This window comes from Anas platyrhynchos, chromosome 6 (genome assembly GCF_047663525.1).
Source record: "Anas platyrhynchos isolate ZD024472 breed Pekin duck chromosome 6, IASCAAS_PekinDuck_T2T, whole genome shotgun sequence".
NCBI lineage: Eukaryota > Metazoa > Chordata > Aves > Anseriformes > Anatidae > Anas > Anas platyrhynchos.
In genome coordinates, this window is record NC_092592.1 from 35,776,514 (window position 1) to 35,797,581 (window position 21,068).

The 21,068-nt window shown below is 39.2% G+C and overlaps 2 protein-coding genes across 4 annotated transcripts in view; one reads left to right on the forward strand and one right to left on the reverse strand.

Moving 5' to 3' along the window:
* Window positions 1–3,359, forward strand: part of INPP5F (inositol polyphosphate-5-phosphatase F) — a 39,042-nt gene extending 35,683 nt beyond the window's left edge. For all 3 annotated transcript variants that reach the window (XM_038180904.2, XM_072039846.1, XM_038180905.2), the window contains one exon: window positions 714–3,359. In XM_038180904.2, the coding sequence (XP_038036832.2) occupies window positions 714–1,845 (1,132 nt within the window). In that variant the 3' untranslated portion in view covers window positions 1,846–3,359. The remainder of the gene's footprint in view (window positions 1–713) is intronic.
* A 1,685-nt stretch (window positions 3,360–5,044) lies between these two features.
* Window positions 5,045–21,062, reverse strand: MCMBP (minichromosome maintenance complex binding protein). Its single transcript, XM_027460816.3, has 16 exons — window positions 20,819–21,062; window positions 20,007–20,092; window positions 17,981–18,121; window positions 17,610–17,651; window positions 17,022–17,123; window positions 15,524–15,653; window positions 13,876–14,027; window positions 13,330–13,430; window positions 11,385–11,554; window positions 10,636–10,759; window positions 8,714–8,831; window positions 7,995–8,160; window positions 6,897–7,030; window positions 6,160–6,324; window positions 5,686–5,774; window positions 5,045–5,422 (listed from the first exon to the last, which is right to left on the reverse strand). The coding sequence occupies exons 1-16, from the start codon at window positions 20,874–20,876 to the stop codon at window positions 5,296–5,298; spliced, it is 1,905 nt and encodes a 634-aa protein (XP_027316617.1). The 5' UTR covers window positions 20,877–21,062; the 3' UTR covers window positions 5,045–5,295.
* Between the last annotated feature and the right edge of the window lie 6 nt (window positions 21,063–21,068).

The window sequence follows — 21,068 nt, forward strand, 5'->3', positions numbered from 1 at the left end:
GGTAAGTAGCTAGAAACCAAACTGTTTCTTTTAGTCACATGCTAGTAGTTAATTTGTTCATATGCTGCTTTCAGTAGTCACTGTCTGCAGGTGCTTGCTTAGAAGTACAAACAAGAATGTTATTTTGTACGTTTATGTTTACATAGAATATACATTCTCAAATGTAAGTAATGTACTGCAAATCAGATCAATTTGACAGACTAATTGCGAATTAACTTCCTACCTGAACTTGGTATCTGCTTTGTTAGTTCTGTAGGTAGGAAAGAAACCAACAACGGATTTACTTCCACATTGATTCCATTGTAGACGAGTATTTAACAAGCCCAGATAACATTTCAGGTCTTGTTTGAAGAACATTCATAGAAGATGATGTGATGTTTAACTCTTATAAAAAGAATGTCTTGGTATCTGGATGCTGGGTACAGCATGAACAGAATTAGGGTTATAAGTACACAGAACTCAGATCCAGTTTCATCCAAAACTAAAAATGTTTGCATAAGCTTGCTTTTCTCCTTGTTTGGCTGCTGTTCTGTGGCATGCTCTTTGTTTTTTTAAATTTGATTAGCTTATATGGGTACAATTATGTATGGGAAAGATAACCTTTACTAAAATTCCAATCTCTATTATAGAAATAGACAGGAAGATGGTGAATACTTGGGGTTTATAAATGAAAATGCCATGATTGTACATTAGAAATTTATTTTTTCTTCCAGGAGGAGCAGTAAACCTCATGAAGACATCATTGGCATTCGGTCTCAGAACAGAGGATCCCTGGCCCAAGGGAAGAACTATTTACTGAGCAAGTTCTCATCTCTCAACCAAAAAGTGAAACAAACTAAATCCAACGTGAACATTAGCAATCTTCGGAAGTTAGGCAGCTTTACCAAACCTGAAGTAAAAGTCAATTTTTTAAAACCAAATTTGAAAGTTAATCTTTGGAAATCAGATAGCAGCCTTGAAACTTCAGAGAACCCGGTGGCAGATGCTAAAGTTCATGCTGAGTCTGATACAGAGATGTCAGATAATGATTCGTTCCACTCAGATGATTTCCTGACCAATTCTAAATCTGATGAGGACAACCAGCTAACTGACTCCCTGGAGAACATAGGGCAGACAGACTATGTGCTGCCTAGCTGCGGGATCATCGCATCAGCTCCTCGGCTGGGTAGTCGCTCCCAGTCTGTAAGCAGCACTGACATGACCATCAGCATTCATGTTCCGTCCGAGGTCCATGTCACTCAAGCTAGCCAGTCGGACTGCGAGGACGTACCCGTACCTTCTGCTGACAACGCGGAGATGGAGTTTGCTAAGCCCATTGATGTGTACTGTCAGAGGTTTGTACACGACGCCCAGAACAAGGTGTCGGACAGCTCTGAGGCAGAGGCTTGCTCTCAAGAACCACATCCCATGATAAATAAAACCAGCAGTAATACCTGTAAGAAAGCAGAAAGCAAGGCTGAAACCATCAGAGACGTTCCTTCCAGACCATCGAAGCTGGACGTCCAGTCTTCCGAGCCAAATCAGCTCTTAGCTGTTGAAGGGACTGACTTGACTAAATCTCATAGAAGCCCAGGGTCTGCATCTGGTATCCTTGAGACAGGACTTCACATGACTCCTTCCCCAGCTGACAGTAGCAGCAGCAGAGCTGTCTCTCCTTTTGCTAAAATTCGCAGTTCCATGGTCCAGGTTGCTAACATTACGCAAGCAGGATTGACTCAAGGGATTAATTTTGCTGTGGCAAAGGTTCAGAAGAGCCCTGCAGACACAGAAGCTATAAATGAAGTCAAGCAAAAAGAACTGAAAGAAATGTTTACACAATGCCAGACGCGAATAATTCAAATTTAGTTGCTAATTTGTGTCCTAGTCGTCTGTTAATACAATACTTAATTTTTTTTTTAACATCAGAGCTCATTGTAGCATGAACTGCTACTGAATACTGGGATCAAAATATTTAGAAACTTGTTTACAGTAAGTGCGAGATGCAAATGAATTTGGTTGTGACCAAGCTTCAGAATTCCTTTAGGCAGCTGATACAAAAGAAGGGTAAATCATATTTGAACAGGTAGTTTAGACACTGGGTTTTAATAAGCATGCTGTTTATCTTAGATTTGTTGCACAGTTATTTTTTTGAGACTAATTTTGTAGCTCTCCTGACTTATGTAGAGAGTATTTGTACTAAAATGGTTATACTGCACTTCTGTGACCTTACTTTCCTTGCACTGCACCAGCAAAATAACCTCCTGGTAAATCACGTGTTATTTATTTTTGGAGTAGTATTTTTACTTGTTTCCATTCACGTTTTAGATGCAGCTTTCTATGAATTGTGCCTCCACAATGGGACCTAATGCTTTTTTTTTTTTTAATATATTTAATTACATTAACCAGAAATTAAAACTTGCTGTCCTCTTCTTTCGACACTTCCTGGGACACTTTCAGTATAGATACTGCGTATTGGTACAATCGCAAATACTAACAATCCTGCAGTGCAAATTTAGTTTGTAGATTCATTTTGAGGTAATGGGAAATGGAGCAAACTCCCTGTAATTGCTTCATCTGTATTAAAGCTGTTCTATTCCATTTTTTCCAATTCTGAACGGTGGCAACTTGCTCAGTTTTTTTGCCTTGTATAAAGCAAGATGAGCCAGATAGCTGACCTTAGGCACTGGGTCCCTCTGTGCTCTGACTTCCTTAATATATACTGTCTAGATATAGGAGTTCAAATATCTCTTAAAACAAGGCAAGCGTACCATTTCATAAAGTCAGTGTTGACATCAGAGCATAGTTGTCATTATTTAATCAAAACCAAATTCATTACCAGCTCAAGCTTTGCATACTTGCAGGATAAGGCTAAACTTCCACTCGTGCTGGGAATTGGGTTAAGAAAGCACTCGTGTATGTGTCAAAAAATGAAACCTAAATTATTCTTTTCCAGAAATGCCTTGCAATGCCATTCTAGTGTAGGACACTGTCTAAAAGCTACTGTAAAGCAGGATCTTACTATGCTGTGGTTTGCAAATCCAACCTCCTTAACTCTAACCACTGTTATAGATCCAGTGCCTCTCTGTTCTAGTACATGTACTGTAGATAGGCTGCACGTGGTGTTTAAAGAAGCTAGTGTCATATGGGTAGGCTAGTACAGTGTCTTAGGACTTCTAGTTTATCTGAAATCATTATCATCTAATCCTGATGGTCTGAAACTTTTTGATTTATTTATTTGATTCAAGTGATGTGGGTTTGGTTTTTTTTTTTGAGTGTCTATATTTGTGGCTCTATTTAAAATTAAACTACTGCTGTATTTTAATGTGAACAATATATATATGAAATATTTTAATAAAAAAAATGAAAAAAATGCTTTCTGGGATGTGGTATCAAGACATGCTACTGAAGAATCCTGGGACTTTAAGTTTCAGTGGAGGGTGGGTTATCGTGACTCTTTAGCTGACAAATGACTTAAGTCCTTTATCCTTTTTCTCCTGGAACTGCAGCGCTAGAGTCCTTGCCTTAGGAGAGAAAAGGTCAGACAGTCCAAAAGGTGCACCTAAAACTGCCTAAGCCTTTGTACTGGCAAAGCGTCTGGGAGTGGGAGAAGAAATTTGCACAGTGGGAGTGCCTGGGAAGTATTTTTGCTGTGATTCTGTTGGGAGAAAATTGGTCTGCATAAATATTTACATTGTGACTTCTGTGAGCTAAACCAGTCCCTTTACAAACTTGTGTGCTTGCAGTGTGCACTGGTACTGCTTCTTAGGACAGGGTATTGATACCTGTAATGTCAATCCTATACCTTCTCTGCTACCTTGAAAAAGTAGGTGGCTTAGTGAGCAGTCTGGGGCTTGTCTGTGTGGAAATGAGCTCCTCATCTGCTATAGGAGATCATCAGCTTCTGAGAAGTAGATTGGCAGTAATCTGAAAATATTCTTTCAGTTTAAGCCTTGTCTAAATACTATAAATAACAAAGACAGCTTCAAATCATGTGCCAACACATGTCAAACCATTCCCTGAGTGTCACTGGAAGAAAACTTTCCAAAATCCTTCCTAGCCCAACTTGAATTTTTAAGACATTTTTCTGTATTCATTCAGGTGCGTGCTTAACATTGTGTTAATGTGGAACAAGTAAGACAAAACCAGGAATATTCATCTTTAGTATTCTATGAGCTGAGTGAGGTAAAAGGGCATCAAGGTCCTCTTCGTTAGAGTATTTTTGTATTGAGTCTTTTGACAGTTAGACATTAATTTACCCCATCACACCTTCCTGCTTGAAAGTCTTATATTTCAAGTAGATTTGATACTGAGGCTGAGGTAAGCAAGAACATAACTGGAAGGGGCAAGTTTCTGCACTGGTTTTTACTTTTTAGCTTTTTTTCTTGTTCATAGAAGAAGTGAAGCACTATCTTGTCCTCTTTAGTACTAATTAACAGTACTCTGATTCTTGCAGCCCTCTCCTGAGTTCCCTGCCCTATTATTACCGTCTTTCTGCAGTCTTTTCTGACTCTGTAGTGGAGCCATACTTCACCCAAACCACCCCTGTGTGAGACCAGTTCTGCAAGTCCCATTAGCACTGGAGCAGTGTGACCTGACACTCACTGCACACTGCTTCTTAATGCTTAGTTGATATTATTCAAAGAATCAAAGTGGTGCATTACTGGTAATAGAGATATTAGGATATTTCTTGCACAAGTACACACATATCACCCCTCTCCAGTTACATGTATACTTTAGAAGTTACACCAGAATGCAGCTCAGGGGAATTTACAAGTTAGTCTTCTCTAAATACAGTAAAGAGATATTTCCTAATGGAATTTCAGATAAATTCTTTCCATCACACTATAATCATCATTATGCTGCTGCTCAGAGGGGAACAGCATCCCTTACTTAACAGGAAGAGCAGTATACAGCTTCAGATACCTGCAGTCAAAAGTTTCATCTATATAAGCTATTTAGCGGAAACCTCTGTAGTTCAAGAACTCCATCACGCTTATTTCAAAATAAAGCCTACCCCTGTTTGGGTTAAATTTTCCTACTTTCAAAGGAAATAAGTTTACACACATTCAGTATTAAAGTTTAATATCAAACAATTTGCTCATTGTTACCAATTCTCAATTACAAAACAGGCTCCAAAAAAATTTCATAAAATATGTTTAAGTGGCTGAACAGAGATAGTGTGTTCAGACTGCATGGGTAAATATCCATAACATTTTGGTATAAATTATCTACAAAAAAACTGGTATAAACAATATCCCAATTTAGTATGGGTTCCATGTAAGGATTAGACAAATTCTCAGTGACATCCACAGAACATTAGAGTTCATTCCCATTAACACATTTCTGCTGCTGAAGTCTGGCTTTACGTAGTGCCTCCAGTTGTTTCGCCCTCAGCCACCTTTCTCTTGACAGCGTTGTCTGCCCCGCACTGAGAGACAGGAACCTAGGTGAACAGAAACAACAATTAAGAGCTTGTTCAAGCTGTCACACGTGATATACTAAAAGGACAAAAACAGTTTTCTTTCCTTAACTTAAGAACTAGAAAAGGCAACACTGCCTTCAAACACTCTGAATTAAGAATCTTTTTTTTCCTGTCACAGATTCCATCTTTCGTTTGCCAGCCAGCCTCATGCAAATATCAAACTACAGCCTTGGTTTGGTTCCAGCTTGCTGGAAAGCCTTCAGTTCAAGCACGCTGCTACCCACCTTGCTACCAGCAGAGTTCTGTGCAGATCGTCAGCTGTTATGCTCTCAGGGTCATTCTTGCGCATTTCTACGAAGTCTTCTTCTACTGCCTACAAACAACACAGCACATAACTGAGTGGCAAAAAGAATCTTCAGTATCAGATAAGCCTTCAAGGAGCTAAACACCATAATTAGCCTTAAATTACAGGAGAAACATTGTCAGGAAGCCAGCTGGGGTAAAAATAGGCTAGCTCATCTTTGAAAGTAATTATTCTCAAAATGAGTTTTACCAAGCAGGATGCATATAAAGTATATACTGAAATACAACTACACACCCTTGAATTCACATTCAGGGCAAGAAACTGCTTTTGATTTTTAAAGACAACTTCCAACAATCACTGCCAGGGAGAGCAATAGGCAAGTACAATACCATTCTCTTAAGGTGCCTTCTTTGCAAATAGACAATGGAAAAGATACTCATGAAGTCTTCCATACCTTGGTCACTTCATCAGATATACTGTAGTCGAGCAGCCTCAGTAAACTGAGATAGATTCGAAATTTGTTCAACACAGAAGGGAGCACTGCTGTTAGGAGGCTGTTCATGTACTCCTCCATGTTTGGTGGAATTATCTGTGGTTGTAAGTGGACTTGGCAATCTGACTGAAAAATAAAATCACACATCATCCCTTTTCACAACATGTTTTTCTATTCCAAGATTTATTTAACCTCTAAGGCAACAAAACTCACTATTTCCCAGAACTAAAGTAATTCTTTTTAAATATTTAACAATTCCATCTGTGAAATCCACTGTGAAGTTCTTATTCAAGCAGGAATGGGTTTTCCTTAAAGGCAAGAGCAATTTCTCAGGTCACAAAGCTAGAAAGCAAGCAGTCAGAGATTCGGTAAGTCTAGGCTACGCAGATTTGCTAGGGTCAATGCCAGAGCTGTTACTCTTTATTCATACACCCACAGAAGCTGCTGTACAGGAAGGCTTTGAGAGTAGTTGTCTATCTGCAGAATTTACCCACTGGTGCAATATCCATTAGCAACTTCAGCCACTAGACAATGCCATCAGTATTTTGTTCCCAATCAAGAGGAAGGTGAATCTTTCATACCCACCACCACTCACAAAACATTTCCCGTCCTCTTTTTGTCCCCGGAATGGTACGCTCAGTGCTTTAAGTAGCTACCAACCCTAATGATTCCCCAAATTCAAGATGACCTCGCCATACCGGTAGGAGTGATCGGCCCTCTGAGGTGATCAGAACGTTAATATTGCAGGGGAATTCCATCTGGTGGTAACTGAAATCATAATCCACCTTCTGCCAAGTTATCAGATTACCCAGTGCTTTCACATTATGTACACCTACAAAAGCAAGAAAAATGGTCGTAAGTGTCAGACCTGATTCTCACACCCCCCCACTGTTTTTAATGAACAGAAATTCTAGAAAAATTCTTGCAGACTTTTTTTGGCGTGTCTGTGCCATCTTCCATATAGACACAACCATTTATTAAGATGGAAATCAACAACTCATTAAGTCTAAATTTTCTCTGGCCTAGTTTAAGTGTTAATAGGTTTTCATTGGTTCTACAAAGCCAGATAACTACTTACAGAGAAACATTTTCTCCTCAGGAGAGGAGCAAACACTATGATTTTTGTGACAGAATGCAAAAGTGAATTAACGGTGTAAGGAAAAAAGCCTTGCTGGAGAGAGATCATTACATTGGCCAACAAGACTGGACAGTTGAAAAATATATCATCTTGTCAAACTACTGCAGAAATGACTTGTCTTAGGGGGAGCTAAAACCATTAGCTGGAACTGAAACTATTCTAATCAGAGGTAGTTTGGACTAAGACTTATTCCAATGCATGGCCTCTTCCATCAAGTATCAAATACGCTGTCCAGAGTACTCTACAATGCACCTACACTACACAGGGTGTTTCATTATCAGCCATTTGTGGTCTGGGACAGAGATTACTTCCCAATAAAGGGACTCTTGGGAAAAATAAGTGTAGGACTTTTCACTGAAGAGCTATTCATTTTGACTCAATACCAGCACCTCCAAGCAAAAACTTCCAGAAAGCAAATACAGTTAGAAAAAATAAAAAAAAAGCCACAAAGCCAAACAAAGCAGTAGATAATGCTCTAAGTTGTCTGAAAAGGCAGCACACTACTTTGAACACCAAAATAGGATATGGAAACCAAGAGTTCTGGAATCGAAAATGATCCCTGGGACACAATTAGCACTACTGTCATTGAAATATATCAATCTTTGTTGTCTACATACACTTTTTTTAATTAAAAAAAAACACAAAACAAACACTCTACCTGTTGTGTCAAGCTGTCCTTGCTCAAGCTGAGTCTCATCCACTACAAGGGAAGTGTTGCTGGCAAGCTGCAGTACTCCGCTGACTAAGCGATTAGCTGTGTAGTCTTTGTGTGGGATAAATCGTGAATGGTTCATGTTTTCAATTGTCATTTGTAGGCGATAGGACTGTAACGGGAAAAGAAACTCATCAGTGCATTCCCCCTCCTCCAACATCCCTAGTAAGTAGTTTTTCCTTTAGCATGAGCTGCAACTGTGAACCTCCACAGCGAGTAAAACAAAACTTGTTACCACGCCACAGAATACATTTCACCCTATCCATTTATACTAGATGCCTAAAAAACATTACTAAAGGAAAATAATTCTGTTAAGAACCAAAATGTAACACTTGTACTACATGCCTAGAATAACCAAAAAGCCCAGTAAATTATTGACACAACATAATTATTATGGCCCCAAATCAAATTACTATGAACTTTCTGCAGAACAGTATCCACAAACTCAGGTACAAACAGTAATGACACAATAATTAAGCGTTCTATGCATTTAGATAAATCAACCCAGAAAGGCAAAATGAAGCATCTCCTTTTTATCTGCCCTTTAGATGGCTATCAGGACCTTTGTTTAATGAGCTTGTCTTTAACTAAATGTATTTGTTTGAGCCAACTACCCCAAATTTATGACTAAAAGCGTTACAAGACTATAACGCCGTTGTTCTTACTGCGGGAACGAGCTGCTGGATGATGCGGTATATGTGCTCTGTGAAGATGCTGTTCCTTGGACATCCACTCAAGTTGACTGTGAATTTTCCCAGAGGAAGCACATCTCGTCTTGCATAACTAAACCAAAAGCAAAGCAGGTTAGGCAAGCATCTGATTAACCCGGTGATCACAGATACCACTCAATTTGAGTGCTGCGTGCCACCTCGGATAGCTAGCAGGGTTTCAATGCTAATACATACATAGTAACAGTCCTGTTCTTCCTCCTTCTCCGGCATCCAAGGAGCTAAATTAGGCTGCACACTGCTTTGGCAGGCTTTGCAGCGTTGCACAAAACCAGTACATTTATAGAGCTTGAGATCCTGTGATATGTTCTCTTCTCCTTGTGTTCTGTGGTAAATACTCCTTCATCCTTTCTCTTTCTTACTGCTCAATTTCCCTAATTATTATGCTCGTTCGTTTCCTTTACCTGCCCTCAGCTTTCCTCTCCCTCTTCTTACCGTGTATCTTCCCCCATTCTTGACAAATTTCAACTTTTTTTTTGTGATACGGCTAAGAGAGAAAACACATTCTAGTTTAAGTGTTAGAGTATTCACAGTCTAACCCAAGAGCACAAAGTGCATACATAAAGAAAAGCGTACTGATACTGAAGTATGTGTATTTATATGGGAATTAGGGACAGGGGTTCTGGGCAGACTGTGCACAAAGCCAGCAGAAGGCCTTCCAGCTGGTAATTACACTGCTGTGATGTTACGATTAGATCTATGCTGATACTCCTTGTCTTGCTGATGCTGAGAAATACCTTATAGGTTTTTACATGTCACCTGCAGGTATGACAAAGGTAAGATGCCGATTCTACTCACAGCTCTGAAATAACTTTTATTAAGCATCTGTGCTGTACTAGATTTTTCATACATTGGTTTGAAAACATCATATAATGTATCCTGGGTTGGAAGGGACCCACACAAGGACTCATCTGCCGGCCAGTTTCATAAAGGACCACTCAAAAAAAAAACAAAAACAAACAAACAAAAAAAAAAAACAACCAACCAACCAAACAAAAAAATAAAAGTCAGACCTTATGTCTGAGAGCATTGTCTAAACACTTCCTCTAGTGGTCATTCACTCTGTAGCAAAATGGGATTTTTGAAAACCACAGAAAAGTGGTTTGTATACAAATTACATTAAAAAAAAAATGGAATCCATTCTGAAGAAAGTCTAAAATTAAAACCTAGCAAATAATCTATTCAAAACAGATTGCCTGAAGTTTCACACCTGAAATTTTCATGAGTCAAAGGACGGTGCTCTTTCATCCAGTGACAGTTTACACCAACACAAAAGAACTTTAAGCAAATTCATTTTAATCAGCAATGAAGGTGGATCAAAATGTATGCACACTGAGCTGCAGCATCAGCTCAGGTAGCAAATTTCTACCGCTTGCTAAATATGAGTCACTTGAACTTATCATTAAATGCCTACGTTAATTAAACACAGTCCCAGACCGCACCTTTCAGTATCTTCTACTACGTAAACAATAACCATTGAAGTTGGTAAATAAAGATAACAAATGCTGTCTTTGAGAAGCCAGTCGCATCTCCTACTCTACAAAAAGTTAAAGGTAAAAAGATTTCACCCTACCTCTGCATAAGCTTGTTTATTTTGGAGATTTTGTCCAACTCTCAAAGCAATGCTGAATGGATATATCACCACGAAACTGGCCTTCTTACAAAACTTTTGGTATTTCAGTCAACGAAATACATTTACTGCATCTATTACAACAGGACAACTTTAGGTGGATAAAGTACTGCTGGAACAGTATTTAAACTATTTCTGCCACTCATTGGCAGAATGGTGAAGAATCCCCCAAAAGGAAATGTCTTAAAAGATGAATATATAAATTCTCAGCAAACTCCAGAACACTTACACTGTGGAGATGAGATGCAATATAAGGTACTCGGCGGCCAAACTGTCTCCCAAGAAGGCATGTGTGAGGAACCCAAGCAGCTCTGCTCTCACTGGTGACAGCTCAGACATGAAGTTAGAAACAACTGTTAAAAGAGCAGAAGACAAAAAAATATCAGAAAACGTGCCATTCCTTATCCCCTTTCCTCTACATAAAAGCTTACTTTGTTACAGCTAGATGAAGACAAACAGTTACTCCAAAGCAGTCTAGGAAAAACAAACACTCATTAGTTTTCCCACTGAGTATTACTGGCTTTGAGTAACAGTCACACAGGCCACAAAGAGCAGCAGTTACTTAAGAACAGAATTGCCTTTTTATCATCACAGTATCATAATTCTTTACCCTGTATGTTTCTCATTTTCATGCTTACGCTACATTGGAAATCTGGTTTTCCAGCAATTCAGTACTCCATTTGAAAGTAATGTAAGCAATCTTACAGCTGAAAAACTTGAAGTCTTTGGGCTTTATCCAGAACAAGACTCATTTAAGTCACATTTATTTCAGAAAAAGCAGCACATAAGTATTGCATTAACACAGACATTTGCACCTTGCCCAGTTCTGTAGTATTGAATGGCTCCTCATTTAGAAAGATTTAAACATAAATCTTTGCTCAGAGGTGCATGAATCACTGGCAAGAAGTAGTTGTTCATATGTACTAGCAAGGTGCACGTTTACATCTACATTGAATGAAGTCAAATTCAGATACTCACAGGTTTTACTCTCCTCTTCATTAAGGCATGCAGGCAGCAATGGATTAATGTGTTGTAATTTTTGTGCCAAAATCACATGGATTCTGGGGACTAAGGAGGCCGGAGGACTGTGTACTCTCTGCTCTTCTGCTGTGTCCATGCACTCCATAGGATCGAGGGTTGAGTTATCCCTAGGAAAGGGCACAGCACAACTGAACTTCAAAACATTCCGTGCAAACCTCCACCTGACCATGTGCAGCTGATACCATGCCACAAACACAGCGTGTCTGCGTTCCCAACATCTGCTCCCAATGCCTGGCAACTGCTCCTGCACTCAAACCACAAGAACTGTCATCTTTATGATTTTTATAAGCACCATAAATACTGAACCACAATTACATAACCAACAATACAGAACCACCAGACCACGCTTGATCAAAGAAGTAGGATCCTATTATTTTCATAAAGTAACCGATTCTTATTTTTAATAGGAAAAAAAAATTCCAAACCAACCAAACCAAAACGAAGTGAACAACCGAACCAAACCCAACAACAGACCACGCTTATTATTTGCTGCACCACTTAATAGGATGCAGCTTAACATGAAATGTTACTTAATGTTCCATCCAGCAAGCACTGGATAAGGGCTCCACAGCAACTTCTCAATAAATAACATAACAATCTATTACATTTGTCTGTGTATGCCCTTGTCGGACTTTCATATTCTACCTGGGTTCCAGAAATTGACAACGAAATCTTCTGGACAGTCACGTAACAGCTACATCACTGGCTGAGTAAAAAAAATCCCAACATACCTAACTCGAACTTGCAGGTATTATCTCTCAATTTAAAAGTTCAGATATACAAGATTTGGCATTCCTGATAATGCCTTAAAAAAAATCCCTATCAGGTCACCTTTGGATCTTAGTTTCCACATATCAGATTACAGTAAAGCTTAGTATAAATTTGATAAACTTTAACTGGTCTTTAAAGCTGAAAGGCTTCATGGCTTCAGTGCTTCTTCAGCAGTTCACTGACTGACTGTCATCTCTTTCTACTAAAAGAAACTTCTTTGTTTAGCATCTTCACATTAGAAAACATTACTAAACACTGCCACTTTGTCTATTTGCGATAGAATGACATGCAGGAAAAAATAAATAAATCTATGACACCAACTGAGCTGTCAATCCAGGATTAGCTTTCTGTCAGAAAGATGATAACCAAAAGCAGCTGACCAGGCCGAGTTCCTTTTAAGAAGCTGGCACTATAAAGGACACACTGCACTCCTGATATTGTACTTATCAAAAAGATAAAGTTACCTACACGAATTATTTATTTGAAGCTCAAGGCATTAGTAGTACCTGTGTTAGACAGGTTGTTAATATTATTTTAGTAATCGATTTCTTGCATCTCTCTGGGTTATATGGTATTTTGTCAAGTAAGTAATCACAGAACAGCAGGTGAAGCCAGAAGTTTCTGCCAGCAGTACAATATGATATAATATAGTATGTATACTATAGTACAACTTTAATTAATGAAAAGTTCATCCTGATTTACACTCATTTTGGTCACTTTCACTACCTATGAATACATTTTTTGCTTGTTTTTAATATTTTACTGAACTGTTTAGGGTAACAACTTTCAGGGAATTACAAATTTTAAAAGTATATTTTTATCATTTTAAAGCGCTGTTTCCTATTCATTTGCTCACTGAATGTTAAATGGGCATGAAAGCTCATGGAACGTTTAGCTACAGAAGCAATTCCTCTTTACAGGCTGCACAACACCCTAGAAAAAAAATGCATCAGGTATCCAAGGGTATGGATGTACTTATTTTTGTATGCTATTTTTACGTATTTACACTCTTTCCTGCCTGGATTAAAGGGATAACCACAACTATTTTGCCCATTAAAATAAAAACAAAAAAACATCCTGATTTCAGAATCACACACCAGCTAAGCCTTACCTTTCTTCATTGTTTACTATGCTCAGCACTGGATCCACAGACAGAATGCCATACACCTCCAGAACATCATTGACTTTGTAGCTATCCCAGCTCTCATATACCTGCCACAGAGAGAGAAGTTTTGTCTGGAGGTTTCATAGTCAATACAGTGTGCTAAAGAATTAAAGACTATTTCAAATACAATACAAAGTATCTAAAGTGTTGGTTTTTTTGGCTTTTTTCATCACAACTTTTTCTTTAAGAGGGCAGATCCTAAAAGCAAAGAACCAAAAGCCAGAATCAGCTCCATACTTGAGCATCTGGTAACACTTTCTTCCTATCCCTCACCAAGGGGGATCAGAGAAGATCCAGTGAACGCTGTTGAATGATTTCAGCAATTTAAAGAGAGCAGTAGAGAAGAGAAATAATGCAATTATTTGTAGAAACAAGATTTTTAGACTTGAAAGACAACAGTGCCTATAAGCTAAAGGCTACTTGCACTTTAACTTCAGATTGTCTGCCTCACTGGGGCCACAGTCATGTTCATCTTCTGTCTGCTTATCTTACCTTTACGAGACATGCCGGTCCTTTCTCTCCTGGCAATGGAAAATTTAAGTCAAGAGGAGGGGAGCAGTTGGGAGAAATGAGATGATGACCCGCAGAAGCTTCAGTTTCTAATCTCTTTGGCTCCCCACATCCATGGATATCACCACCACTGCCTGAAAAACAAAGGATTCATGGGCTCTTTAAACAGAAATGCAAAGTGAACAACTCCCTGCAGCAAGCAACGTTGCATTAAACTAATTTAACAAAAAGCCAGAGGGAAAATACACTTTTTAAAAAGCCGTATATTACAGAGAATATTCTGCCTCAAAACAGAGAAGTTTCACATATTTTACTTTACCAAGATAAGCAGGAATGTGTGTACAGATCTGTGTTTCTTAGTAATGAGTAAAGTCTTCATAAAATGTGACCAAACGACCTGATTTTCAAAAATTTAATGCCTAAACTGCACCAGTTCAATTATTTTAAAGTTTGTAGGACTGCACAGGCAGTATCTTTCTGCATCTCAAGTTTAACTGGATATTTTTAAAGGCGAGAGTACACATCAACAAAACATTACATTAAGAATCTCATTAGATGTTCAGCAGTAACAAAGCTATAAAAATCTAAGCTGCAATTCATCAGTCCAAATACGAAGACAAAACAGTATAAACTATCTAATAAAACATTTCTAAACCAGTACAAATACAAAAATAAAACCCTAAAATTCAGCAAACAAACCACATGGACGTAAAACACCAAATAAAAGAAAGCCATAGCTTCTGAATTTGTATTCTTTTTATTGGGCTGATAATTTTAAACCATTTTCTCTTCAAAAGAAGAGAAGAGAAGAACATTTTTCTGTTTAAAGGACAGCTCGCCCAAGTCTTTAAAAAAAAAAAAAAAAAGAAAAAAAGAAAACAAAATCCAAACCCATGCTGGTCTTTAAGTGGCATCTCCATAGAAAAGCACTGAAACAAATAGCTCACAAACAGATCACAAAATGAGTAGGCATTGCATATCATCCTAACTCAGTTTTGGCGATACCATCTTCTTCAAAGGTTTCTTCTAGCTTTCCTTAAGATGCTACAAAGAATCTGGTATTTATCTGGTTCCCTTACAAATTTAGATTCGTAGATCTTGCACAAGCTAAAAAAGGGAAGCCTGTAGGAGACATATTTAGAAGCACACTATTCTCTGTATCAAATAATCATCTAATCAAGATGCAGTTTGGCCTCAGTTTACGCAGCAACATCCACACACGGTAAGACAGAAGAAATTGCAATTTTCTCCAGATTATCTTTAAATCTCCTTGTTGAAAATTAAATAAGAACTCCTAAATTTCAGCCTGCTGCCATAAATCCCTTAACATGCTGTCATTTAGGAAATGTAATACACAAGTGGTGCTGAACAAAACGTTTATTTTAGGAATTGTGTTACTAACTCTAGGAAGTGATACCAACAAGTCATACAATATCCAAGCACAACACCACAGGCTCACCCAACACTACTCAGTCCACTGATGACTTCAACAGAACCACCAAAATAGTTATCAAGTTTCCAGTAACACTACTAGTTCAAACAACTGAAAACATTTCAATTTCTAAAAATGGAATTCCTGCAAATTCTGCTAGAATACCCTAACGGTCCAGTTGTCAATTCTGAGTATTACCTATATGTTGCTCTTTCTGCTTCGATGGGTGCAGTTCCATATCCTCATCTTCCTCGTAGCTCCTCTTGTGACGACTTGGTGTGTAGGATGTAGAAGGACTAACTCGCGCTTGGCTTGCACTGATATAGGCGTAAGATTGAGGATTAAGGACAACACCACACTCAGTTGAGAAAATCCAGGCAAAATAAGCTTTGGCAACAAAACGTGAATATGCAATTTTGAACAAGATATTAAAATAATGACGTAAACCTTACATATCTGAAGAGATGTCATCAATGTAAAGTAACCTGCTTTAGAACCGTACAGCAATCATAGGCTTTGTTGAAAATTGACACAACCTACCCCCAAGAAGTCCTTTTCCACTACCAGTCTGTAAAAAAAGCGTTGTCTTCAGGCCCAGAGAACATGCAGGCAGTCAGAAACAACTCAATCTCAACAAGTTCCTCTCTTCTGCAGCTCAACCCCACAGAACAGACTTTGTAAGAAGAGTTGCTACCTGATACAAGTATGCAAACATTTTCTGTGTGTTTATTTTCAACGTAATCACAGAAATTGTAAGGTACCATTGCTGGCATATTTATAAATTAATTTTGATAAAGTTAATACACTTTTTTTTTTTTAGCATGATGAGCAAACATTGAAATGATGCTCAGTATTTTCATAATAGTCAAGGTCATTTTTAAATCTCCATAGCTGCAGAACTTTGATATAAGCATTCCTCAAAAACTAACTCTTGCCAATCATTTGGTTACAAAATATGTTATGTCAATTTTAAAGTTGTGTTGGCAGTCTGTGCCAATGGCAAGTAGTTTTCTTAAATTCTGAACTAAAAACAGGAGATATCAAATCGTATTAGGTTTACCAAAATCCATCTTCCTACAACATGCAAAATATTTCAAGGTTTCTACACATCACCCACTCCCTAAGAGAATAGAATATAAGCTCTCTGAAGCTTTTAAAAGCATCCTGTAACCACTCCTCTCAGTTAATTCAACTTCCTTTTATTACAAAAAACTAAACCATGATTTGTGTCTCCCCAAGCCATTTCCTGTACTCATCGCTAAATTGACATACCGTCGAATCATTAAAAACGGTATTTAAAATTTTTCAAGAATTATTGTCAACCACGCTCAGCTACTGGTACTTATATGAGACTAAATTAGGATGCTCACACAGTAAATTGGAAAATACCCACAGAATGCCCATGGCTCAACCGAAGCTTCCCGTTTTCTAAACACATGCAAATACAGATTAACAGAAATAGTTAAGATTCCCCCAAGCATAGTTGAAAACCTAGTCTAAATCTCTTGCAAATCAAAAAGAAATGCTCCTAATTCTTCTGTAAAACCAATTCTCCGTTTATTTTTCTTATATCTACCATCTACCCATGCCTTAAAAAAAAAAAAAAAACTTCAAATAATTCGTTTCCTTAAATCTAATGAATTAGTTGATGGTCACTGTTTGTATAACACAGCACTAGCGCAGACAAAAAAGATATTTCTTTCACCCATGCTGATTCCCCAGGCACTGGAACGCAGTAGAACGTCTGTCTCTCCAAGGTGACTGTTTGCGAGGAGTTCAGATCAATTTCCTGCTGAGGCTACAACACCAACAGACATGATGATACTAAAAATCTGATCAGAGCATTTTTTGTTTTTAAAACTAATTCCATAGGTACAGTTACTGAGCCAGAACTTTTAACAAACACACGCTATTACATTTGCATGAAATAGGGAACCTAAACAGTCTGCATCTACAATGTTTTGATCCTAACAGCACTGTACTACCAAAAGTTGGTTGTTTGCCACAGCAGAAATTTTCAAGATTTGTTGTGCTTTCTCCCTGATCCCACCCAAGCAAAACGAATTTTAAATGCAAGAGAAATAGCTGGAAGCCTGCTAAATTTCAAATGCGTATTAGCAGTTAGGAATACTCTGCTGTCCAAAACTTAGATTAATTTTGTGTTTTTAAGAACAGCATTTCCAAGAATCCACTGATAAGCACCAAATAATTCACACCATACTTAGAAATTGCATCTTTCCGTCCAATATTGCATCTCAAAATTCATATAACTTGTGTAACTTACCCCACATTCCGCCACATCTCTGTATTTACCAAAATGCAAAACCTGTCAAGAAGGAGAAAAGACAACGCAATCGTTCTCTTTCTGACAGAAACCCGCATATGAATTATTTATATCAAAATTATTGCAGTCTTATGTTCTTCAAAGACACACTGCTGAAGCTTTCATTTTTTAAGCTAATTTTTATTCCCCAAATTCCCCAACAGAATTATAAGTAGTGATGTATCACTGATACCATTTGAATTCCACAAACAGAATTACTATCAGATAGTGCCAAGGCTCCATACATTTAACTCAGAAACTAGAGAAATATGAAGACTAGAACAGAAAAATGCTGAGCACTTCCTAAAATAATAAATTGGTTTTTCACTTACACGTGCATTTGTGTTTGGGTCAACTGTTTCGTACACTCCCATATAAAACTCAGGATCAAACATATCTTGAACCATGCAGCGAAATTTCACTAAACTGTTGGGCTTCAGGTAATGTACGGGAACATCATTCAGCGATGGAACCTATAAAAGAGAGCTTGGTCTAAACAACTGGCTTACTAAGAAGTGCCCTGAAGTACACCAAAACCATCACAAAAGCTGTCACCAACTTATTTTTATCTGGTACATCCTACTGCTCTTTTCCTTGGCTAAAACTTTTATCTGTTGCTGTTGATAGGATTAATTGCCTCTGACAATTCCGTGCCTTATCAGGTAGCACATACTGTACTTTTTGGGTACTTTCCCCCCCACTTTTAGTGCCACAATCCAAGCAGTAACAAAGCGCATGTATCTCAACATTGGGAGTTCCCACAATAGCTGTTAAAGGTAATAATTAGTATTATCATACACTAACAGTTCCCAAACTCTTCTAGTTCCAAAACTAGAATCACAGAATGGTTTGGGTTAGAAGGGACCTTGAAGCCCACCCAGTTCCAACCCCTGCCATGGCAGGGACACCTCCCACAGCCCAGGTTGCCCAAAGCCCCATGCAGCCTGGCTTCGGGCGCTTGTAGGGATGGGGCAGCCACAGCTTCTCTGGGCACTGGTCTCATCCCTTTTTCAATCCCAACACTACACTGTTACCAAATGCATTTTGGTTCACTGAAAGCATATGTGAACTCTACAACAAATTTTTAAACTAACTCTTCAACTGGGAATTACTGCAGCACAAATTGGATTTTATTTACTTATTTTAATCTTTAGCACTTTTACAGCATATTATGTACTGGAGCAATTGTACACACAATTTCTATAACAAAAGGCCACAGAAAACCTGTATTTCAATTTCCAAATCCCTCACAGTGGGCAACTCTTTTTCATGTATTTTAACATGTCAATGGAAAAAAAATAGAAAAAACAGCACACATGTATGTAGTATATCTTGAAATTATGGGACTTGTTATAGGAATAGTTTTCCCATTTTAAGGGTAAGTTTTTTTATTGAAAAAACACACCTAATATTAAAACAGAAAAAAAAACAGAAGGAGCCCTATAAGAAATAGCAGTTTAAGAAACAAGACTGTGCTCCCTCATAAGCGACTAAGAGAGCTTGCTTTTAGTTCCTTCCTTATGCTGCAAATTTAACACAGATTTGCCATTTATACTTTGATGTAAACCGTCTTTGAAATTTAAAGACAGAACACTTTCACTGACAGAGGAAGAAAAATAGTTTTCACTTGTTTTTTTTTAGCCCTAGGTAGAACAGATTTGACACAAGACTTTAACCCACTTTGTGGTGTTCCAGGATGCCGTTTTTGCCAGTCTTTGGAAAAAAAAAAAAAAAAAAAGTCGCTAGTACAACCCAAGTATGCATGCTTTATTTTTAAACCTAAAGCACAGCTTCCCTGCTGAACTTCCAGAACTAGGCCTGACCCAGCCTAATAAAGCACGGTTTTAGCAGAGTATTTTTTCCTCAAATGTGAGAGTCTAAGCACGTAGTTCTTCAACCCACACGAAGTTTCCAGCATGGCAATAAAGGGTCATGTGAGACGGGGTTTATGAACAGCAGCTCAGAAACTCGTGGTGTACAAACACTTACTGCAGACTAACAGGGTGGCGTGAAGGCTTTCAGAAGTGACAGAATTTGTCAGCTCCTGCCATCTACCGGATGATGCTACAAACAGGCAGCATTTAGCAGTTATGGCCCAGGGCAAAACAGTACACTAAAGTCAAGTGGATTGGCTTCCACAGTTTCAATTAGAATTTTACATCTTTGTTTTACATAGGTCATTTACATTTCAGTTGCTTTAATCTGTATTACAAAGGCCTAAAATCTAGAAATAGGCTTCTGAGAAGGAAGAGCTTCTAAAGAACAGATCACCGCAATAATTAAGAGGTAAAAAGAATGCTGTTCCTAAGTTCCAGGTTAAGATCCTAACTCCAGAAGAATGACAGAAGAGATCCTTACCCAGTTAGTAGCATTATTTTCTTTTAATTTCTCTCTGAAATAGTCAGTCACCTTCTTTTCCCAATCAGAATTTGGAAGATTTTGGGCTACAAAACAAGACACATTTACATGAGCGTTAGCATCACGTAGCATAATGCTGAACAGAAACGTGTTAACTTAGTAAGCAGTTTATACACGTATGCGCATTTTGAGTAAACGACTTAATTTTAGACAACTTCAAGGCTATTGCAATTGTTTCAACTTCCTTATCTTACCCCACTTTAGATAAACGAGGGGGAACGCTGCTGGAAATGCAGAAGGGCTCTGAAACGCTGCCGTGTACCCTGAGAAACTGCAGGAGGTGAGGGGCCACCTTCCGCTGGGTGGTCACTGAGGAATTATTTTTATTTGTGGTCCTTTTCGTTAAGATCACACCTAGCACCGAAGAGCCCTGGCAGCGTTCACAGATGCTCGGTGGCCAGGGAGCCATGCGGGCAGGTAGAGCAGAGACCCGACACCCTCAAGGGCTGCCCCCAGCCTCCGTGTGCTCAAGCACAGCTAGCTCAGGAACACCTCGCAGCAGCACCGAGCCAAAAACCCTCTTCAGCTTTTTATTTTAAACCCGGGAGCCGCTCCCCGGGCCGGGACAGCCCCTGCGGTTCGCCGCCCGCCCCTCACCTCACCTCAGGCGGGGAGAAGGAGGCGGCCGCCCGCTGCCCGCCCGCCGCCTCCGGGCAGCCCCGCACCGTGCCCGCCGCCCTCCTCCCTCCATCCCCAATCCCCGGGGGCTCGCTCCCCCTCGGGGCAGCCCAGCCCGGCTCGGCCGCGCTCACCGAAGATGCCCTGCACGATGCTGAAGGGGTTGTTGAGCCAGTCGGCCACGCACGGCATGGCGGCGACCAGCTGGGAGGGAGGGAGGGAGCTGCCGCCGATCCCCCCGCTGCCCTAGCTGCCGCCCGCAAACCCAGCACGGGGGCTGCCGGCTTCCGCCTTCCTCCTCCTCCTCTTCCTCCTCCACCTCCTCCTAAGGCGGCAGCCGCAGCAATGGCGGCGCTGCCCTGCCCGGGCCCGCCTTTTCCTCCT